Source organism: Triturus cristatus, chromosome 9, assembly GCF_964204655.1.
Source record: "Triturus cristatus chromosome 9, aTriCri1.1, whole genome shotgun sequence".
NCBI classification, from domain to species: domain Eukaryota; kingdom Metazoa; phylum Chordata; class Amphibia; order Caudata; family Salamandridae; genus Triturus; species Triturus cristatus.
Genome location: NC_140592.1, coordinates 1,264,075,181 through 1,264,091,336, shown reverse-complemented (window position 1 = coordinate 1,264,091,336; position 16,156 = coordinate 1,264,075,181). Strand labels below are relative to the sequence as shown.

At 47.9% G+C, this 16,156-nt stretch overlaps 1 protein-coding gene across 5 annotated transcripts in view; it reads left to right on the top strand.

The window, feature by feature from the left end:
* HEATR5A (HEAT repeat containing 5A) overlaps window positions 1-16,156 on the top strand; it is a 399,007-nt gene that overhangs the window by 368,384 nt on the left and 14,467 nt on the right. For all 5 annotated transcript variants that reach the window (XM_085627402.1, XM_085627405.1, XM_085627403.1 and 2 more), the window contains 3 exons: window positions 2,432-2,656; window positions 3,727-3,878; window positions 5,727-5,940. In XM_085627402.1, coding sequence (XP_085483528.1) covers window positions 2,432-2,656; window positions 3,727-3,878; window positions 5,727-5,940 — 591 coding nt within the window. The remainder of the gene's footprint in view (window positions 1-2,431; window positions 2,657-3,726; window positions 3,879-5,726; window positions 5,941-16,156) is intronic.

Genomic DNA, 16,156 nt, shown 5'->3' with positions numbered 1-16,156 from the left:
TTAAGTCGACTTTCATCACTTGATTCTGAGTACTGACCCAGGACTGAATCTAGGATCCAGTCCTGGAATTCCAAAAGTAATCTAAAGTAATCCGTTGCAAATAACTTGAATTTTCCATTGAGCTCAATGCATTGTTGTGTTTAAAATAGAGTTGCCTATTGCAACCACTTGTAACTGTTTACAAAAGTCAATTGCATATTGCAAAAGTATTTATATGAAACATCTCATTCTGAGAAAGTATATTTTAAATCCAAGTGTTGGTTCTAAAATAAAACAAGCATATATTTCTTATATATATAAACCATTGGCCTAGAGTTCAGTTATTGAGTGTGTGAGACCATTTGCTGACTGAGTGTGTACAACAAATGCTTTACACTGTCCTCTGATACTGCCTTACTGCTCGACCAAGCTACCACTTTAGAGAGTTAGGTTACATCTAACTTTAGCCTCTGCCAAACCTCTGAGGACTGTGGACTCTGTACACACTGTACCTATTTGGGAACAGTATATACAGAGCTACTTTCTCACAAAAGGGTGCTCTTGGATTCAGTGGGAGATCACAAGGAAAGGCCGGGACGCATCTCGGAAAGGAGATGGGGCTCATAAGGGAATCCAAAGGAGTAGGACTGGGATCCTGGGATTAACCTTTTTATGCATATATCACTGTGGCTGACATCCAGGTGTGAACTCTAGTAACTCCCATGGCCTGTGTTGTGGGCTGTCTGCTTCAGAATCTCTCCTGCTGTGACATGGCTTTTCAAGAGGAAGAGGATAAGTATGTACTTCAAAAGAAGCAGAACCCCAACATAAAACGCCAAAGACCCAGACACCATAAGAAGGCGAGGTTGAGACTCCAAAAATTATCATCTGCCAAGCATCCAGATGGGTTGTGTGAGGAGGGGAAGCTCTGCAAGACTTCTGCCTGTGCCAAGGCCTTCTTGTCATCCTGCTGGGTGAGGGGACATCACCCTGGAAAACCAAACTCACCTGCTATGGCGCCTGGAGCACCAGCTCCTGCCTGTTTGCCAAGACCAGTGTGCCCTGTGAGTAAGGGAAGAGTGTTGGAGAGTGCGAGGTCCGGGGTGAGGGCCTGTCAAGTGGACTCCCGGTATGAGCAGTTGGCTGCTACACCAATTAGGTTGTTGCCCGTGATCAGATTCAAGTTGACGACCCCCCATGTGCCAGAAGAGGGCAGCCGAGGAAAGTTTGCTGTGTGGTGAGAGCAGAGCCATAAAGAGCATCGAGGACTGCACCAGACTTGACCCTGTGGACTAAGTGAGGATGCCGTGGACACATCGCCACACCACTGGGACCCAGACCAAGAGCATCGGAATCAACTACCCCCTCCCCCTCCCACCCTCTTCATCCCCTCACACCCCATTCCGCTGGACAGCGAAGGACTCACCATGCAGGGGGAGCACAGGAACACCTCTGACCACTGCGGGAGATTACTGCTTAGGCTCAGAGGAGTGTTGCGCTTGCCAAGTGCTGACACTCCTCCCACGTGCAGCCGACTCACCGAGCAAGACCGGAGCCTTGCAAGTGCCTGTGGAGGGGGAACCTGGTGAGGCACTGCTTTCCTCTCTTCTGGGGCATGCGAGACTGGTACTGGCCTACTAGACCCCGACGGAATCGCTGCCAAGAGTGCTGCTGCGACAAGACACGTGACTATTTTCTGTCTTAGTGGACTCTTGAGTGGTCTTACTAGTGAGCATTCCATGTATGCAGGCACCAGTGAATGGGGAATAACCCCTATCACATTGCAAAGAGCGGGTAGGACAGGGATTTGCTAGAGCACTAGAGTCCCGACCTCATGGGGGAAATGTGTTTATAAATGTAATAACCTGCATTTAAATGTGTAGAGTTAAAAATAAAATTATTTTTATTATAAAAATACGTATTTGACTAGACTTTGATTTGATATTGCTGCGTGCTCTTTGAGTTATGGGTCATGTTCACTTACCTGTATCTACACTTCCATCCCCTTGGGAGCCTTTGGCTGCTCGTCTATAGATACCACTGACAGAAGTGCCGAAGAGGCACTTGATTTAGTTGCTTAGGATCAATAGTAGGTCGGGCCCCGGACATCAGGAGCAAAAAGCCTCACCCACCACAGTTGGGCCCAGTATCGCTTGTGAAAGGGGTTCTAGCACTATGAACCCGGAAAACACTATTTGCGATCACATTCAGATGATTTTGTGAGTTGGGAGGACTTGCTCAGAGTTCACGTTGAGCTAAATAGCAGACCACGCTTGCTTTACTGGTACATTCAAAGGAATAGGAGGTCACACTCCTATATTTGCAGCACACATACAAACTGGTAACATTGGAATATTTAGAGTATTTTCTTGAGTACACCGCTTCATATGTTGTCAGTAGTGATTTCCATCTTATGTACACCTTCACTTTACGCTTGTGCTTTGTGTTCTAGGAAGCGTATCAATACTTCCCACGATACTGTACCTGATTATCGGGATCCTGCGTGAAACCTCTGTACACCCACCTGCAGGCCAGCTCTCTGGGACGGTCTCTGCTGCCCTGCAGGCGCTCCGAGGAGTGGTCTCCTCTCCAATGGCCCGTGTTGAGAAGAGCCGCTCCGCATGGACTAGTTTGCTTCGTAGTGCCTTAGCCACACTTCTGAATGCCTGGAATCCAGGTAATTTGGGTGAAATCCCTGTCTGTAGACTGCTTCCCCCTTGTTGGCATTACATTCCAAACAGAAGCTCAGGAAGGGGGGGTGGCGAGACATGGCTAATGAGTGGTGGTGAGTTTGCACACTGATGCACCAGTCCTTAAGGACACACATGGACAGATGACACTGCAGTGTTGAGTGGTTGAGCTCAGGTAACCTGATGGTCACTTGATCAAATCCATGCCGGTAAGGCTCAGCCTTTCATTTTCTTTGAGGAAAACCAAATGCTGCCTAGTTCTCAGCCTATCATCTTCCCAAGCAAGAATAAATGAGGTCAGTTTGTCCACCTTTAGCATCATGATAAAATGAAGAACAATAATTTGCCATTCATTTCTCAGATGATGGTAAAATGCCAACCAGTGTTCTGCTTTCTACATAGTTTGTCTGACACCTGCTGTGTACGGCTGATGTTTGCAGATGTTTGTTCTGCTCCTTGCCTGTATGTCTGCTCTTGTGTTCTGAACCTTGTATGAAAGACTTCCGTTTGCATACTTCACCTTGTGTATGTGGCTGTTGCTCAGTGTGTTGGTGTTCATCTGGTTTTATGGTTATCATTGCCTTGAATGTGTTGTGCAGCATTATCTGCCTTTCTGAAAAAGGTGTTCTGTGCCTTGTAAGTATGTCTTCTGTTCAATAGCATTGTTCTGCTCTTTCTGTGCTTGGCTGATGTTCAGAGCGTGGTGTTTTTCACCACGCTCTGCTGTCTAAGCACTTCACATGTCAATATAAGTGACTAGTTGCTGTTCTGAGCATGGTTTTCTCTCCCGTTTCATTAACACTTTCTACCTAATACTAATCTCTTGGTTAGTCATTTTGCAGTAATGACATGTGCCTATTGGGCCGCGGTTGGACAGGACTACCCGCTGTCTATGGTAAAGGGGTGAAGGGAGGGTGTGGACTGGTAGCAATAGGCATCAACCTCTTTTTGGGTGGTCTGATGAGAAGCAGCATACCCTGCTATGTAGAACTATTTTTAAACAAAAGCACTTTTTTCTTCTAGAACGGATACAAATAACATGCTTTGTTTGTTACAGGCGAAACCCAGCAGGAAGCAGCACAACTCGGTCTGCTCACCGCCATAGTTGTCTTCATTTTATCGGTGGATCCTGAGGTATCCACTGTTCAGTGCCTTCAACAACAGTGCATCGAGAAGCTCCAGACAGGCCTTGAGACCAAGGATCCTGAAGTGAGTTCACGCCACATTCTTCCTTCTCCTCGTGACGCACATACCTCCAGCATGGCGCTCTCTGTTCAAGTAATGTCTAAGACAAGTAGAACACCACTCCACAACCCTTGTCTGTCCCTAAAATAATTTAATAGATAACTTAAGACCATTCTCCTGTTAGGAACATCTCTGTAGAGCCACAGTACAAGAGACCCTTGATTAGTTATTGGAATTGTCTCCTTAATTAGAATATTTCTCCAAAGTCCAGGCTTGTCCTTCCCATTTGATTTAGTTTTGCCTGGCCGTTGGTTTTCAGCGCCCACTTTCTAAGCCCTGTTAAGCGAAAGATCACAACCATGGTTTATGTGTGATGTAATTTCAGGTAACAACTAGCAGTCCCTTGAACACAAATATATTAATGCAATCTAGATGTCCAAAGATAATCACATTGCACACAATCACATTAAAAAAAAAAACATTTACATTTATTTTGTAAAAAACATGTATTTCATCACATTTAAAAACAACAATTTGTATTGGTCCCTATTTTCACTCTAATCTGAACCCTGAGTCTTATATCATGAAACATATAATGACACGCTTATACATGTAAAAGAGCATGAGACGAAATTACAATTCTAGCATTATCTTAAACAAGTCGAGTGATCTAATAAAACACACAACCCTATTATGAACCCGCATAACAGAGAGAATACAACATAAAAAGACACTACAATTTTTCATATGTTACACATCCAATTTTAGACAGCTCTGGGGATTAAACACTTGTGAGATCTGAACCCATTTATCCCTACAAGTGGATATCAGTTTCTTTGGATTGTGTTTGTCCTATGCGTCGACGCGTTTCGATGGGCTAAATTTATGCCGCTATCTTTATCAAGACCAGTAATCGATGTTTTTCTCTCATTCAATGTTGGATTTTAACTTCCAGCTGAGTATATTTTTCTCTTTGATCCTTATTAATGCAACCCACTATGGATGACTGGGCGATACTTCTTGTGTATTGGGAATTAATGTTCCACCTTCACTCTTCGCTGTTATTTAATCGTTTTGGCTCATAAAATTCTTCTATGGCTTGTCAAGGAAATAGTACACTATTCCTTATCGGTTCAATTGGCCCAGCTACTGTTGTCCGTTTGTCGTGATCTTTTATTGGCATTTATACTGTGGCCCGCATGTCGTCCCTTTTCTTTCAATTGAAAGCAGGTACAAATGAGACCTGTTCGAGGACCGGCAATGAATGGAGCGTCCTCACTGTTTGTTAGTTGCCCTGTTCTTCGAGATACAGACTATGTCGTCCATGCGGGGATAGTTCCTTAATGCGGTTTGTAATATCAGTCCTGATAAATGTGAGGTTCTGGCTCCTATGTCTGCTCCTAGGGGGACATGATAAGGGATGAAAAGAACATAGTCAGCTCACCAGATAGTTGAGTGGAGGGAGAGGAAAGAGGATTTAGGAAACCTACTGGACCAGAAGAGTGTGTGGGCTCGCGTACACGTTGAGGGGATCTAGAGGTGTAGTTGTGCCCGTCCATATCTACTTGATAAGGGGTCTGGAGTCTGGTCAGAGCCCGAGTGGCTTTGGGCAAAGTTATTTACTGGTTACATTATCTGTAGTTTGACGCATCACAACCTTGTGTGTTGAAAATAACCTGTTTCCAGATCCAGTAAAACTGGAGATCACTGCTTGAAATGTAGTCACAAAAAGGATGAGTCAGGCTGTTCTGAACAGGGCTCTTTGGCAACAGACATTTATTTAAACACTTCCTCCACTGTAATAGTTAGGTCCGTGAAAAATCACTTTGCCAGACGTATGCATGTGATTAATGTTTTGATCTCTTTTCTCAGGTGCAGGTGAAGTGCTACCAGCTTGTGCTCTCACTCTTCCAGCACCCAGACTGTGCTGTGTCATCCCCATACATCCACTCCTTGGCCCCCACAATCATGAGCCAACTGGTGGAAGCAGAGAGGAGGAGGCCCCAGAGCATTGCTGAGTTGCAGGTCATACAGGAAGGAGTTCGGGTCCTCAAAGCGCTGGTGACAGTAGCGGAGGAAAAGCATCGTAAGTTATGTGGTACACACTTTGTGTGGATATTGTGTCCCTTAGCATCAAGTCTTGACTTCAAAGTCTGACAGAGAGCAACATTGACAGTTTGATTAGGGGTGGGTATCTGCTGGTTATGTAGACAATCCTGAGCCAGGGCTAACATAATACATGTAATACATTACATGCGAGGCATACATCTGGGACGTGAAGATGGGGAAGCATCCTGAATATCTCCAGGTGCCAGACTGGATCCAGAAGCTTTTTCCTCTAGCAATGGCTCTCCAGCACCATCCAGGGGCATCACACAACTCCTGGCTTTGACGAAGATCGCAAGGTTGAAACACATCAGCCAGTTGAATAACTTAATCGGTGAAGTATTCTCCTGGAGTGCCGGCTATTTCTTGGTTGAATGATTTCAAGAATTTGTGCAATATATATAAATTATATATAGCACCTTCTAGCATGCTGGCATTCATTCTTGTTTCTTTGGACCCTTCCAGCAAGGTACCAGAGTGCTCCTTCTCTTTCAGCAGTTTTCTCAACTACTATATTGCCTTCTTAGCAGACTTGGTCAAATGTGACTGCCTAATGTATCAGGGTTCAAACCTTTTAGTTGCAGATTCCTCACCTTTTGAATATTCCGCAGGCGTCCGTTTCCCAAAATCTTTTCAGCAGTACCTATGTGAGATTTTATAGGTGCTGCACCCACATGTAGATGTCAGTTTCTTTCTTTCCGCATCACCAAACGCGGATCCGGAGCTACCTCAGCGTGGTCAGGGTCCTAGGTTGCTTGTGTTCCGGTTCAGGGAGGACCTGGCCTGGCAGTTCGGGCTGGACTGTTCCCATTGGAGCAGGTTCAAGACTGATTTTCGTATGGCTGGGTCCAAACTAAGGTGGTATCGTGAGCAAAGTAACAATGTAATGAAATGTGGCCCCAAGTAATAACCAGTGGCTGAAATTAATTCAAGCATTTCATCCATCTCTTTTTTGTATACTTTAGTGTGTCGCCCTAAGTGGGACATTTTCCAAACTATTCCCCTCAATAGGAGGTCAAAACGTATGGAGATATCCAGGGATGAGGGTCTTTCAGTCCACCAGCTTGGCACTTTGATCTGTAAATGCCAGCTGGGGCACTATTGCCACACGGTTTGGGGTTTGAAAACTTAGGTCCTCCCAAGTGTTGCTGAAAATCTCCACCTGTCCTCGCCCAGGCTATACAGGACGGTTGTAACGCGCCCACGTTCACAATTCATTGTAGCTTGGACTGCACTGGTACCATCGGGAAGGTCATTGGCACCAGTGTCACCATTCGCTGCCAATTTTCACTGCAATCCACTGTTTTTTTAAGTTATGTCTAGTCATTCCTCAAGGACATGCTGTTTGATGGGACTCGCCTGTTTGGGGTCAAGGCAGATTCCGATTGCAATCTGTTCAAGGAGTGCAGGTCCATGGCACAACTTATCTGCCTCTCCTTGCCACCTGCATCAGCCCTATTGCTCCTATCGCGGCTTTGGCAGAGGGAGCCCCAAGTCGTTAGCCAATCCAACCTCAACAAGTTGCCCAATAGTTTTGCTGTCAAAGTCGTAGTGCCAGTCGCCCCTGTGGTCAAGGTTAATGGGCTGCCTTGTCCACTGCCAAACCCATTTAGAGTGCCCTTGGGTCACCCTGTGGGAGGCAGGATCTGACCATTCTTGCCAAGTTGGCAGGCCATTACATCGGACTGGTGGGTCCTGCAATGTTTTTTTTTGGGCGAGTATATGCCTTACCGTTCATTTTCTCACTGCCCTACCTTCCTTCTTTTTCCTCACTAATTAGGGAGAGCTATCGCTCCATCTTGCGACATGGTTTGGATGCCCGTTTGCCATCTTTGCTTCTTGCGACAGGATGTTGTTGCCAGTTTGCCATCTCTGGCCAAAGGAACTATGGAGAGAGTACCTCTGCGAGAAATAGAACGTCGTTTTTAGTCCCGCTATTTTCTGATGCCCAAGAAGGATAGAGGCCTTAACTACTTTAGAACTGCATCCTCTTGACGTCTTCTTCCAGAAGGACAAATTCAAAATACTCACTGGCCTACTCTCAAACCTAGAGACTGGATGGTAGCGTTCAACCTGCAGGATACCTGTTTCCATAAACGCGTCCTGCAGGCCAATTGGCGCTACCTGGGGTTCGTTGAGGAACATGAGTATTTTCAGTGCCCCCCCACCCCTGTGTTCACAAAAGTGACTGCGGTGGTGGCGGCACATCTTCAAATGTCAAGAGTGCCAGTCTTCCTCTACCCAAACAGGCTGTTGAATGTGGTCTCCCCCAGGCAGTTGTCAACCATCTCTAGACTGCAGTGAACCTCCTGTTACCTGGGCTCACTATAAGCATGCCAAAGTCACACCGGACTCCTTCTCAGACACTCCTCTGCATTAAAGCCGTTCTGGACACAGTTCGATTTCACGCTTTTCCACTGGGAAAATGTGGCTATGATCCCAATCTTTAAACCTCGGTCCTGGATTCCAGGGAAGTCGTGTGTGAGGCTGCTGGGATTGAGCGCCTCCTGCATCCTCCAAGCTGAGCATTCCAGGTGGCACCTTATCTTCAGAAAACTACTCAAGAATTGGCTCTTCTCCACATAAGCACCATACGCAAACAGAAATATACAGCATATCCCTCGGTTTATAAGCATTTATTTGCACTATAGATATGTACCTATATATGTGTATTATATTTTATAAACATGTAGAATAATTGTTTTTAAATTTGTTTTTGTGTACAACACTTGAAAACCAGAGTTTATCTAATGCATCTTTAATCTACATATACTTACTCCCTTTATGCATCTATATACCTTCCATGTACTTGGATCTATATATGTATTACTTTTCTCCTAAAAAAGCATGTTCAATGCACTACCCAATTTCTCATCCTATACCTCTATCAATATCTTTAATCTACATATACTTACCTCCTTTATGCATCTACATACTTTCCATGTACGTGTGTGTGTGTGTGTATGTGTATATATATATATATATATATATATATATATATAGATGTTCTTGGCATATGAGCTGCAGATTACACACTTTTGCATAGATCGCCATCTGGTGTTGGGCCGGGATGTTTGCAGTTTGTTTTTCCTCTTGGAAAGTCTTTGGAAGTCACGAGGTCGGTGACTCCTCCCTTGGTTCGTATTGCGCATGGGCTTCGGCTCCATCCTCAGATTGTTTTTTCGGCCATCGGGCTCGGATGTAATACTTCGTGCTCCGGTTCAGAACATTTCCAGTTCGACGATCGAAGTGGAATCCTCGCTCATCGCGGTATTGTTCAGATCCAGATCTCCTCAATCACCTTCTCTTCGACACATCTTCGATTCCAGTCGTCGACGGCGGCCTTCGGGCCTACCCAAGCTCCGGTCCCGGCTGATGGAAAGAACTCCTTTCAAGAAGTGCCCTCGATGTGGGTCCAAATTCCCCCACACCGATCTTCATGAGGTGTGCAACCTCTGCCTCTCCCCTGAACACGAGGCTCGAGACTGTCCGGCCTGCAAGTCTTTCAGATCGAAAAAGACTATTCGAGATCGAAGGGCCAGACGAAACATGGCGCACTCCTCGACCTCCGTGCCAGTCGACATCTTCGGGGACGACGTCGAAGATCCGGGACAGCACCACACCAAAGAGGACCTCGTCAGTGCTTCCGAAGCCGACGACTCAGATGTGGAGGACATCACCCCGGTGCAGAGGGTCGTGAGTACTATACCCCCTCCCGCACCAGCGCCGACACCCAAAAAGGCTTCGGTCACGCCTTCGCCTCCGGGCCTAGGCAAGACCAGAGACACTGCTTCAAACACCCCACCTTCGGGCCCGGTGAAGAAGCCCAATAAGCCTTCCGGCGGCTCGGGCTCGAGCCAGCCTTCCAGCGGTGCCGAGAAACACACTTCGGCACCGAAAAAGACACCGGCCTCTACCTCGACACCGAGCTCCGCACCAAAGTCCTCGGTGTCGAAACCCAGCCTTTCGGTACCGACCAAACCCCATAAGGCCCTCGGCACCGACACTTCTACGCCGACCCAAAATTCGGAGGTTCCCAAGCCCAGTGCTAAGCACGGCACGGACAAGCCTAAGAAGTCATCGGCCCCAAAACCTTCGGCGCCGACGGAACAAACATTGTCACAGGAACTGTTTACACCGGATCCCTTGCAAAAGACTCTTACCAAGGATCCAAAAACTGTACATTTGGCACTCTCTTCTAAAGAGACATTTGGACAAACCAGCTCCGCCTCCACCTCCAAAGAGGAAGGACTCTGCTACCTCCCCTTTCAGAAGGCCTTCCCCATCTCCTCCACCCTCTCCACCTCCGCCTTCTCCACTCCCACCTCATCGCTCCCCGACCCCGTCTCCAGACGATGATGATCAGGGGGACCCATATTACGATCCAGGGGATGTGCCCCAAGACCCCACCCCTACAGGATCCCCAAACCCATGGGACACCTATAATAATCCAGACATTCCAGACGTCCCACAAGATGACCTTTACCCTTCCAGGCCATCTCCACGGGAAGACTCATTAGGTTTCCACCACCTACTTCAGAGGGCGGCACATTATCACGGGGGTAGAGCTACACACTGACCCAGTAGAAGAGGATTTCCTCCTCGACACCTTTGATACCGCACATAGGTCTACTTCCATACTACCTATGCTCAAGGGGGTGATAAAACATGCGCCAGAGGTTTTTAAGGACCCAGTCAGGGCTAGGGTCATTAACCCACGCATAGAGAAAAAGTACAAAGCTGCCCCCACAGATCCTGCCTATATCAAAGGGCCAGCGCCACTGGATTCCCTAGTGGTTTCCACTGTACGGAAGAGGTCAAACTCCCTGGCGTCAGGCGAAGCACCACCACCTGACAAAGAGTCAAAGCTACTGGTCACAGGCAGCCAATATATGGCGTATCGCCAACACTCAAGCGCTATTGGCCAGATACGATAGAGCGCATTATGATGAATTAGAAACCATCATGCACCATCTCCCAGAAAAATACAAAAATAGGGCCAATGAATTAATTCAAGAGGGTAAAACTATAACTAACACCTCCATACGCTTAGACGCAGCAGATACAGCCTCCAGGGCTATTAACACTAGCGTCCTCCTCAGTCGCCATGCTTGGCTGAGAGTATCAGCCTTCAAACCTGAGGTACAGGCCTCCATCCTAAATCATCCCTTTGACCAAGAACACCTATTCGGCCCAAAGGTAGATGAGGCCCTCGAGAAAATGAAGAAGGACACGGATACGGCGAAATCTATGGGAGCCCTACAGTCACACCCTCCTAGGCGCTCCTTTCGCCGCTCTTCCTGTCGGGGTACGGCTAGAGGCTACTCCTCAGATAGCGCGTCCACTTCCTACAAATCCCCTGCTCAATCCACCTTCACAAGGGGTTGTCAAAGAGGCGGCTATAGGGGCAATAACAATAAAGGCAGAGGCAAAACAAATACCGCCCGCTCTGCCACACCGCCCACCCAATGACTTCCCTCCCTCCAGACCATCCCACTCCGGTCGGGGGCAGGCTACAAGATTTCCTTCAGGTCTGGGAGACCATCACCTCAGACAGATGGGTGACCCAAATTATTCGCTCAGGGTACTGCCTAGAATTGACATCTACCCCCCCCCCCCCAAACATTCCACCCAGGCAACGCCCAATGTCACAAGAACATTCCACATTGCTGAAACAGGAGGTAATCTCCCTCCCTCCTACAAAACATGCAATAGAACAAGTTCCCGCCAATCAGCAAATTTTAGGGGTCTATTCCCTATATTTTCTGATACCAAAAAGAGACGAGACTCTACGACCTATTCTAGATCTCCGGCCTCTAAACACATACATACATTCGGACCATTTTCACATGGTAACACTCCAGCAGGTACTTCCACTCCTCTCCCAGAACGACTTTCTCACCACACTGGACTGGAAAGACGCATACTTTCACATTCCGGTACACCATGCTCACAGAAAGTACCTCAGATTTGTAGTGGACGGGCAACACTACCAGTTCAAGGTGCTCCCATTCAGGGTCACAACAGCACCAAGGGTATTCACCAAGTGCCTAGTGGTAGTGGAGGCACACCTCAGAAGACCGCACATTCACGTCTTCCAATATTTGGACGACTGGCTAATAAAAGCCACGTCCTACAACCAATGTGTACACTACACCGCCACTACAATCCAACTACTTCACCAGCTAGGCTTCACGGTGAACCACCAAAAGTCCCAGCTAACACCATCCCACATAAAGCAATACCTCGGTGCCACCATAGACACCTCAAAAGCCATAGCCTACCCCAATCCTGCCGGGATTGCAAGCATACAGGCTTTGCGTCAAAGATTCATACCTCAACACTCTCCCAACAAGAGTGTTTATGCAACTGATAGGGATGATGGCCTCTTGCATTTTCATAGTGCCTCACGCAAGACTCCAGATGCGTCCACTCCAAGAGTGCTTAGCGCGCCAATGGAACCAGGCCCAGGGGCAACTGACAGATCTGGTGTTGGTAGACGGTCGCACCCATCGCTCTCTGCAGTGGTGAAACACCACAAATCTTTCCAGAGGTCGACCGTTCCTGGACCCGGTTCCACAAATAATCCTAACTACAGACGCATCGCTCTCCGGCTGGGGAGCTCATCTATTACACCTCACAGTGCAGGGCACATGGACGCCGCAACAAAAGTTACTCCATATCAACCATCTGGAGTTACTGGCAATCTTTCTAGCCCTAAAATCCTTTCAAACACAGATTTTAGGCAAGGCAGTCCTCATTCGCACAGACAAGATGACGGCCATGTACTACATTCAAAAAGAAGGCGGCACACACTCTCCACAGCTCTCAACTAGCAGAGAGCATATGGAGATGGGCAATTCCACACAAAATCTTTCTCCTAGCCCAACATGTCCCGGGAGTCCAAAACACCATGGCAGATCTGCTCAGCAGACAGACGCAGCAGATCCACGAGTGGGAACTTCACCCGCAGGTTCTTCACCCGTTCTTTCAGCTGTGGGGGCATCCACAGATAAACCTATTCGCCACCCACGAAAACAAAAAATGCCCAAGCTTCGCCGCCAGATACCCACACCCATTGTCCAAAAGCAATGCGATATGGATGAACTGGTCAGGCAAATTTGCGTAGCCTTTCCACCTCTCCCACTAATTCCATTAGTGGTGCGAAAGCTACAACAGCATTCCCTCACACTGATCCTAGTAGCTCCAACATGGGCCAGACAACCGTGGTACACCACGCTGCTGGAACTCTCGGTAGTACCACACCAAAAGCTACACCTCTCACCATGCCTCCTAACCCAGAACCATGGAGAGATCAGACACCCGGACCCAGCTCAGCTCAACCTTGCGATCTGAGTGTGAGAAGTTGGCCTGGCATATGCGACTCTTGGTAGATAGGTTTAAGACAACCTTTTAAAGAAAGCTATCCTAGTGGTAGCTGTGGAGAGCAGCCTTCAGGCTAAGTCTCTGAGGAATGTAAAGCAGCTTGTTTTACCTTATAATCTCTTGAATTACCAAATGAAAAGGACACCTCACAGGTATATATATCAAATATATATGTATTTAATCTTAGATACACTCTACTAATCTCTATGAGATTAGAACCCAGATACACCTTCAAATGTCAACACTTCTCAATGAATTAAGCACAAATATGGCTGTAGCCCTAGGGGCGTACCAGACCATATACTAAGAAAATGGTTTAACAAACTCGACTTGCAAAATTAAATGGCCTAGGGCCTTGGGAATCGCTGGGGCTTCACTTCTGCAGTGTTAGCAGGTAAGTAATCGGCCCACGGGAGATGCATGCAGTGTCTAAACACAGCCGCGGGTTTCCTATTGGTTTCAATGGCACAAGTCGCGGTTTGTAATTTACAGTTTTAGGGCACTTCGGAGAAGTCAACAAGCAAGCCACTTACAGGGTAAGTATTTCGAGGGCCAACACACACTTGGGCACCGGAGTGCACGAGTTACCTCACCCACGGAAGCCGGGTGCATAGGTGTCTTTTGGTGTCGGGTCGCGATGCTGTTTTCAATGGGGACCACTGAAGACTTGCTGCTTGTGACGACTGGAGAGGTGTCCGCTGGAATCCGAAGATGGATTGAAGTTGAAGAGGACCTGAAAATTGAGGGGACAGAGTTCAAAGTCACTTGCCAGTGACCGGTGGCCAGCAGGATGGATGACCACTGATGTCGCGTCGCTTCAGGTCTTCGATGGTGATTTGTCTCTTCGCTCACGAGGTCCAGGAGAGATCGACGATGACCAGCAGCTGGATTCGGAGGGTCCCACGACGTCTGCAGCTGATGACGGTGTTGGCAGCCGGATTGGAGCCAACAAGCCTTGGCAACTGCAAGTCTCGTGTGGAGTGAAGATTGAAGATGGTGCAGACCAGCAAGGTCTGATGGACTTACCCAGCGAGGGTAAGTGAGGGCAGGCCCAGAGCAACCAGGAGAGCCCTTGAAGTCGTTGAGAAAGTCTTCGGGTGAGTCACTAGCCAACGGGCAAGCAACCGCGAAGACGCCTTTGCAGGAAAAGTTCCACAGGAGCCCACGGTCACTCAGGACTGGGTAGGCCGCTGATTTTCGGTACCAGACCTGCTAGGGACTTGGACTACAGATGGTCCAAAGCACAAGTTCGTAGAACGTTGTTTAGGGTTTGCAATCGAAATCAGTGCACGGTTCCCTGGTATTGCTGTTCCTCGTCACTCGTGGGGTCCAGACGCCACAGCTTCGCTGGGGACTCAAAATGGCCGTCGAGAGGTCAGGAAATCCGCTTCAGGGGACGCAGGGACTTCGGACTCCGGCGGGAGCGGTGAAGTTTGCAACCGTTGATCAAGTTACTGGTCCCTGCCAAGCAGGGGAGTCACTCGACTCCAAGGGAGATTCTTCAGTCTTCCAGAGATAGTGGAACCTCGAAGGGCCAGGATTCTTCTGTGTAGAGCGTCGTCCAGGTGTAATCTGAATTGCATTGGCAATGCTTGGTATCTTATAGTGAAGATAGGGGAGGGACTAGCTCTATGACCACTCCTCTAGGAGGGTCAGGGTAGTGGGTGGTTACACCCACTTCCCTTTGTCCAGTTTCGCGCCAGAGCAGGGGCAGGTAGCCCCTGAACCGGTTTGAGCTGGCATATGCACAGAGAATCCTACTGCTCCCCCAGTGCAGGACTTCAAAGCACTCTAGGAGTGCACCCACCCAGCTCCAATACACTAAATCCTGTCTGGGAGGTGGTAACACCTCCCTGTGACAGGATACCCTTTGTTGGGCTTCCTCCACTGCGAGTTTCGGTCAGCAGCAGGAGGGCAGCCCGGTGTCTGTGCTGGTGGCATCCATTTTGTGATGCCAGGGCTCTAGAAGATTTCTACCGTGTAGTACAGTGGGTACATGTCGTCCCCTCTAGAAGGGTGGGATCCTACTCCCACACCAGTTACTGGTGTGGGGGTAGGATTACAAGTTATTTGACACCAAACACGACATGTTTTGATGCAGTCATTCCAAAGTTAGCATTTACCGCGAGGTTATAATGCACTTAAGAGTATATGGTTTAACCGCATCCACAAACAGCAGTAGAGAATAGACTCTGCTAGCTGCAGAGGGGTCCTGCTCAGGCAGAAGCACCCCCTCACATAGTAAACCAAGCACCCTGCCCTCAGGATTGTTAGGGCCTGCTAGAGGGGTGACTGATAGGTTTATATGTGTGTGTATGGTGAGATATAGGAACCTATACCTCAGTGAGGAGTGCTACCACTACCTCACACAGGCTGCAGTAGCAGGCCTGTGGTGTCAGATTGAGAATGCTTCCCAGGGGTGGCATAATACATGCAGCCCCTGGTAGGCCTGTGAAGTACCACTGCCCTAGGTACCTAAGGTACCATATACTAGGGGCTCATAAGGTACCACAGTATCCAATCTAATATGCACACCAAGTTGTTTTAGAGAGAACAGAGAGACTGGGGCCCAGATTAGCAGGGACCCAGCCAGACTATAGCCAGAAACCAGTGTATACATCAGAAAAAACGTGGGGGCAACATAAGAGCAGATCCTACTCTCCTACACATAGATCCTAGAATTTGAATACCTTAACCTTCCCCCCGACTGTATGAACGTCATCAGAGAAGCTAGACGCCCTACCACTAGAGCCTGCTACGCTGCCAAGTGGAAAAGATTTGTTGTTTATTGCCATAACAACACAATCAAT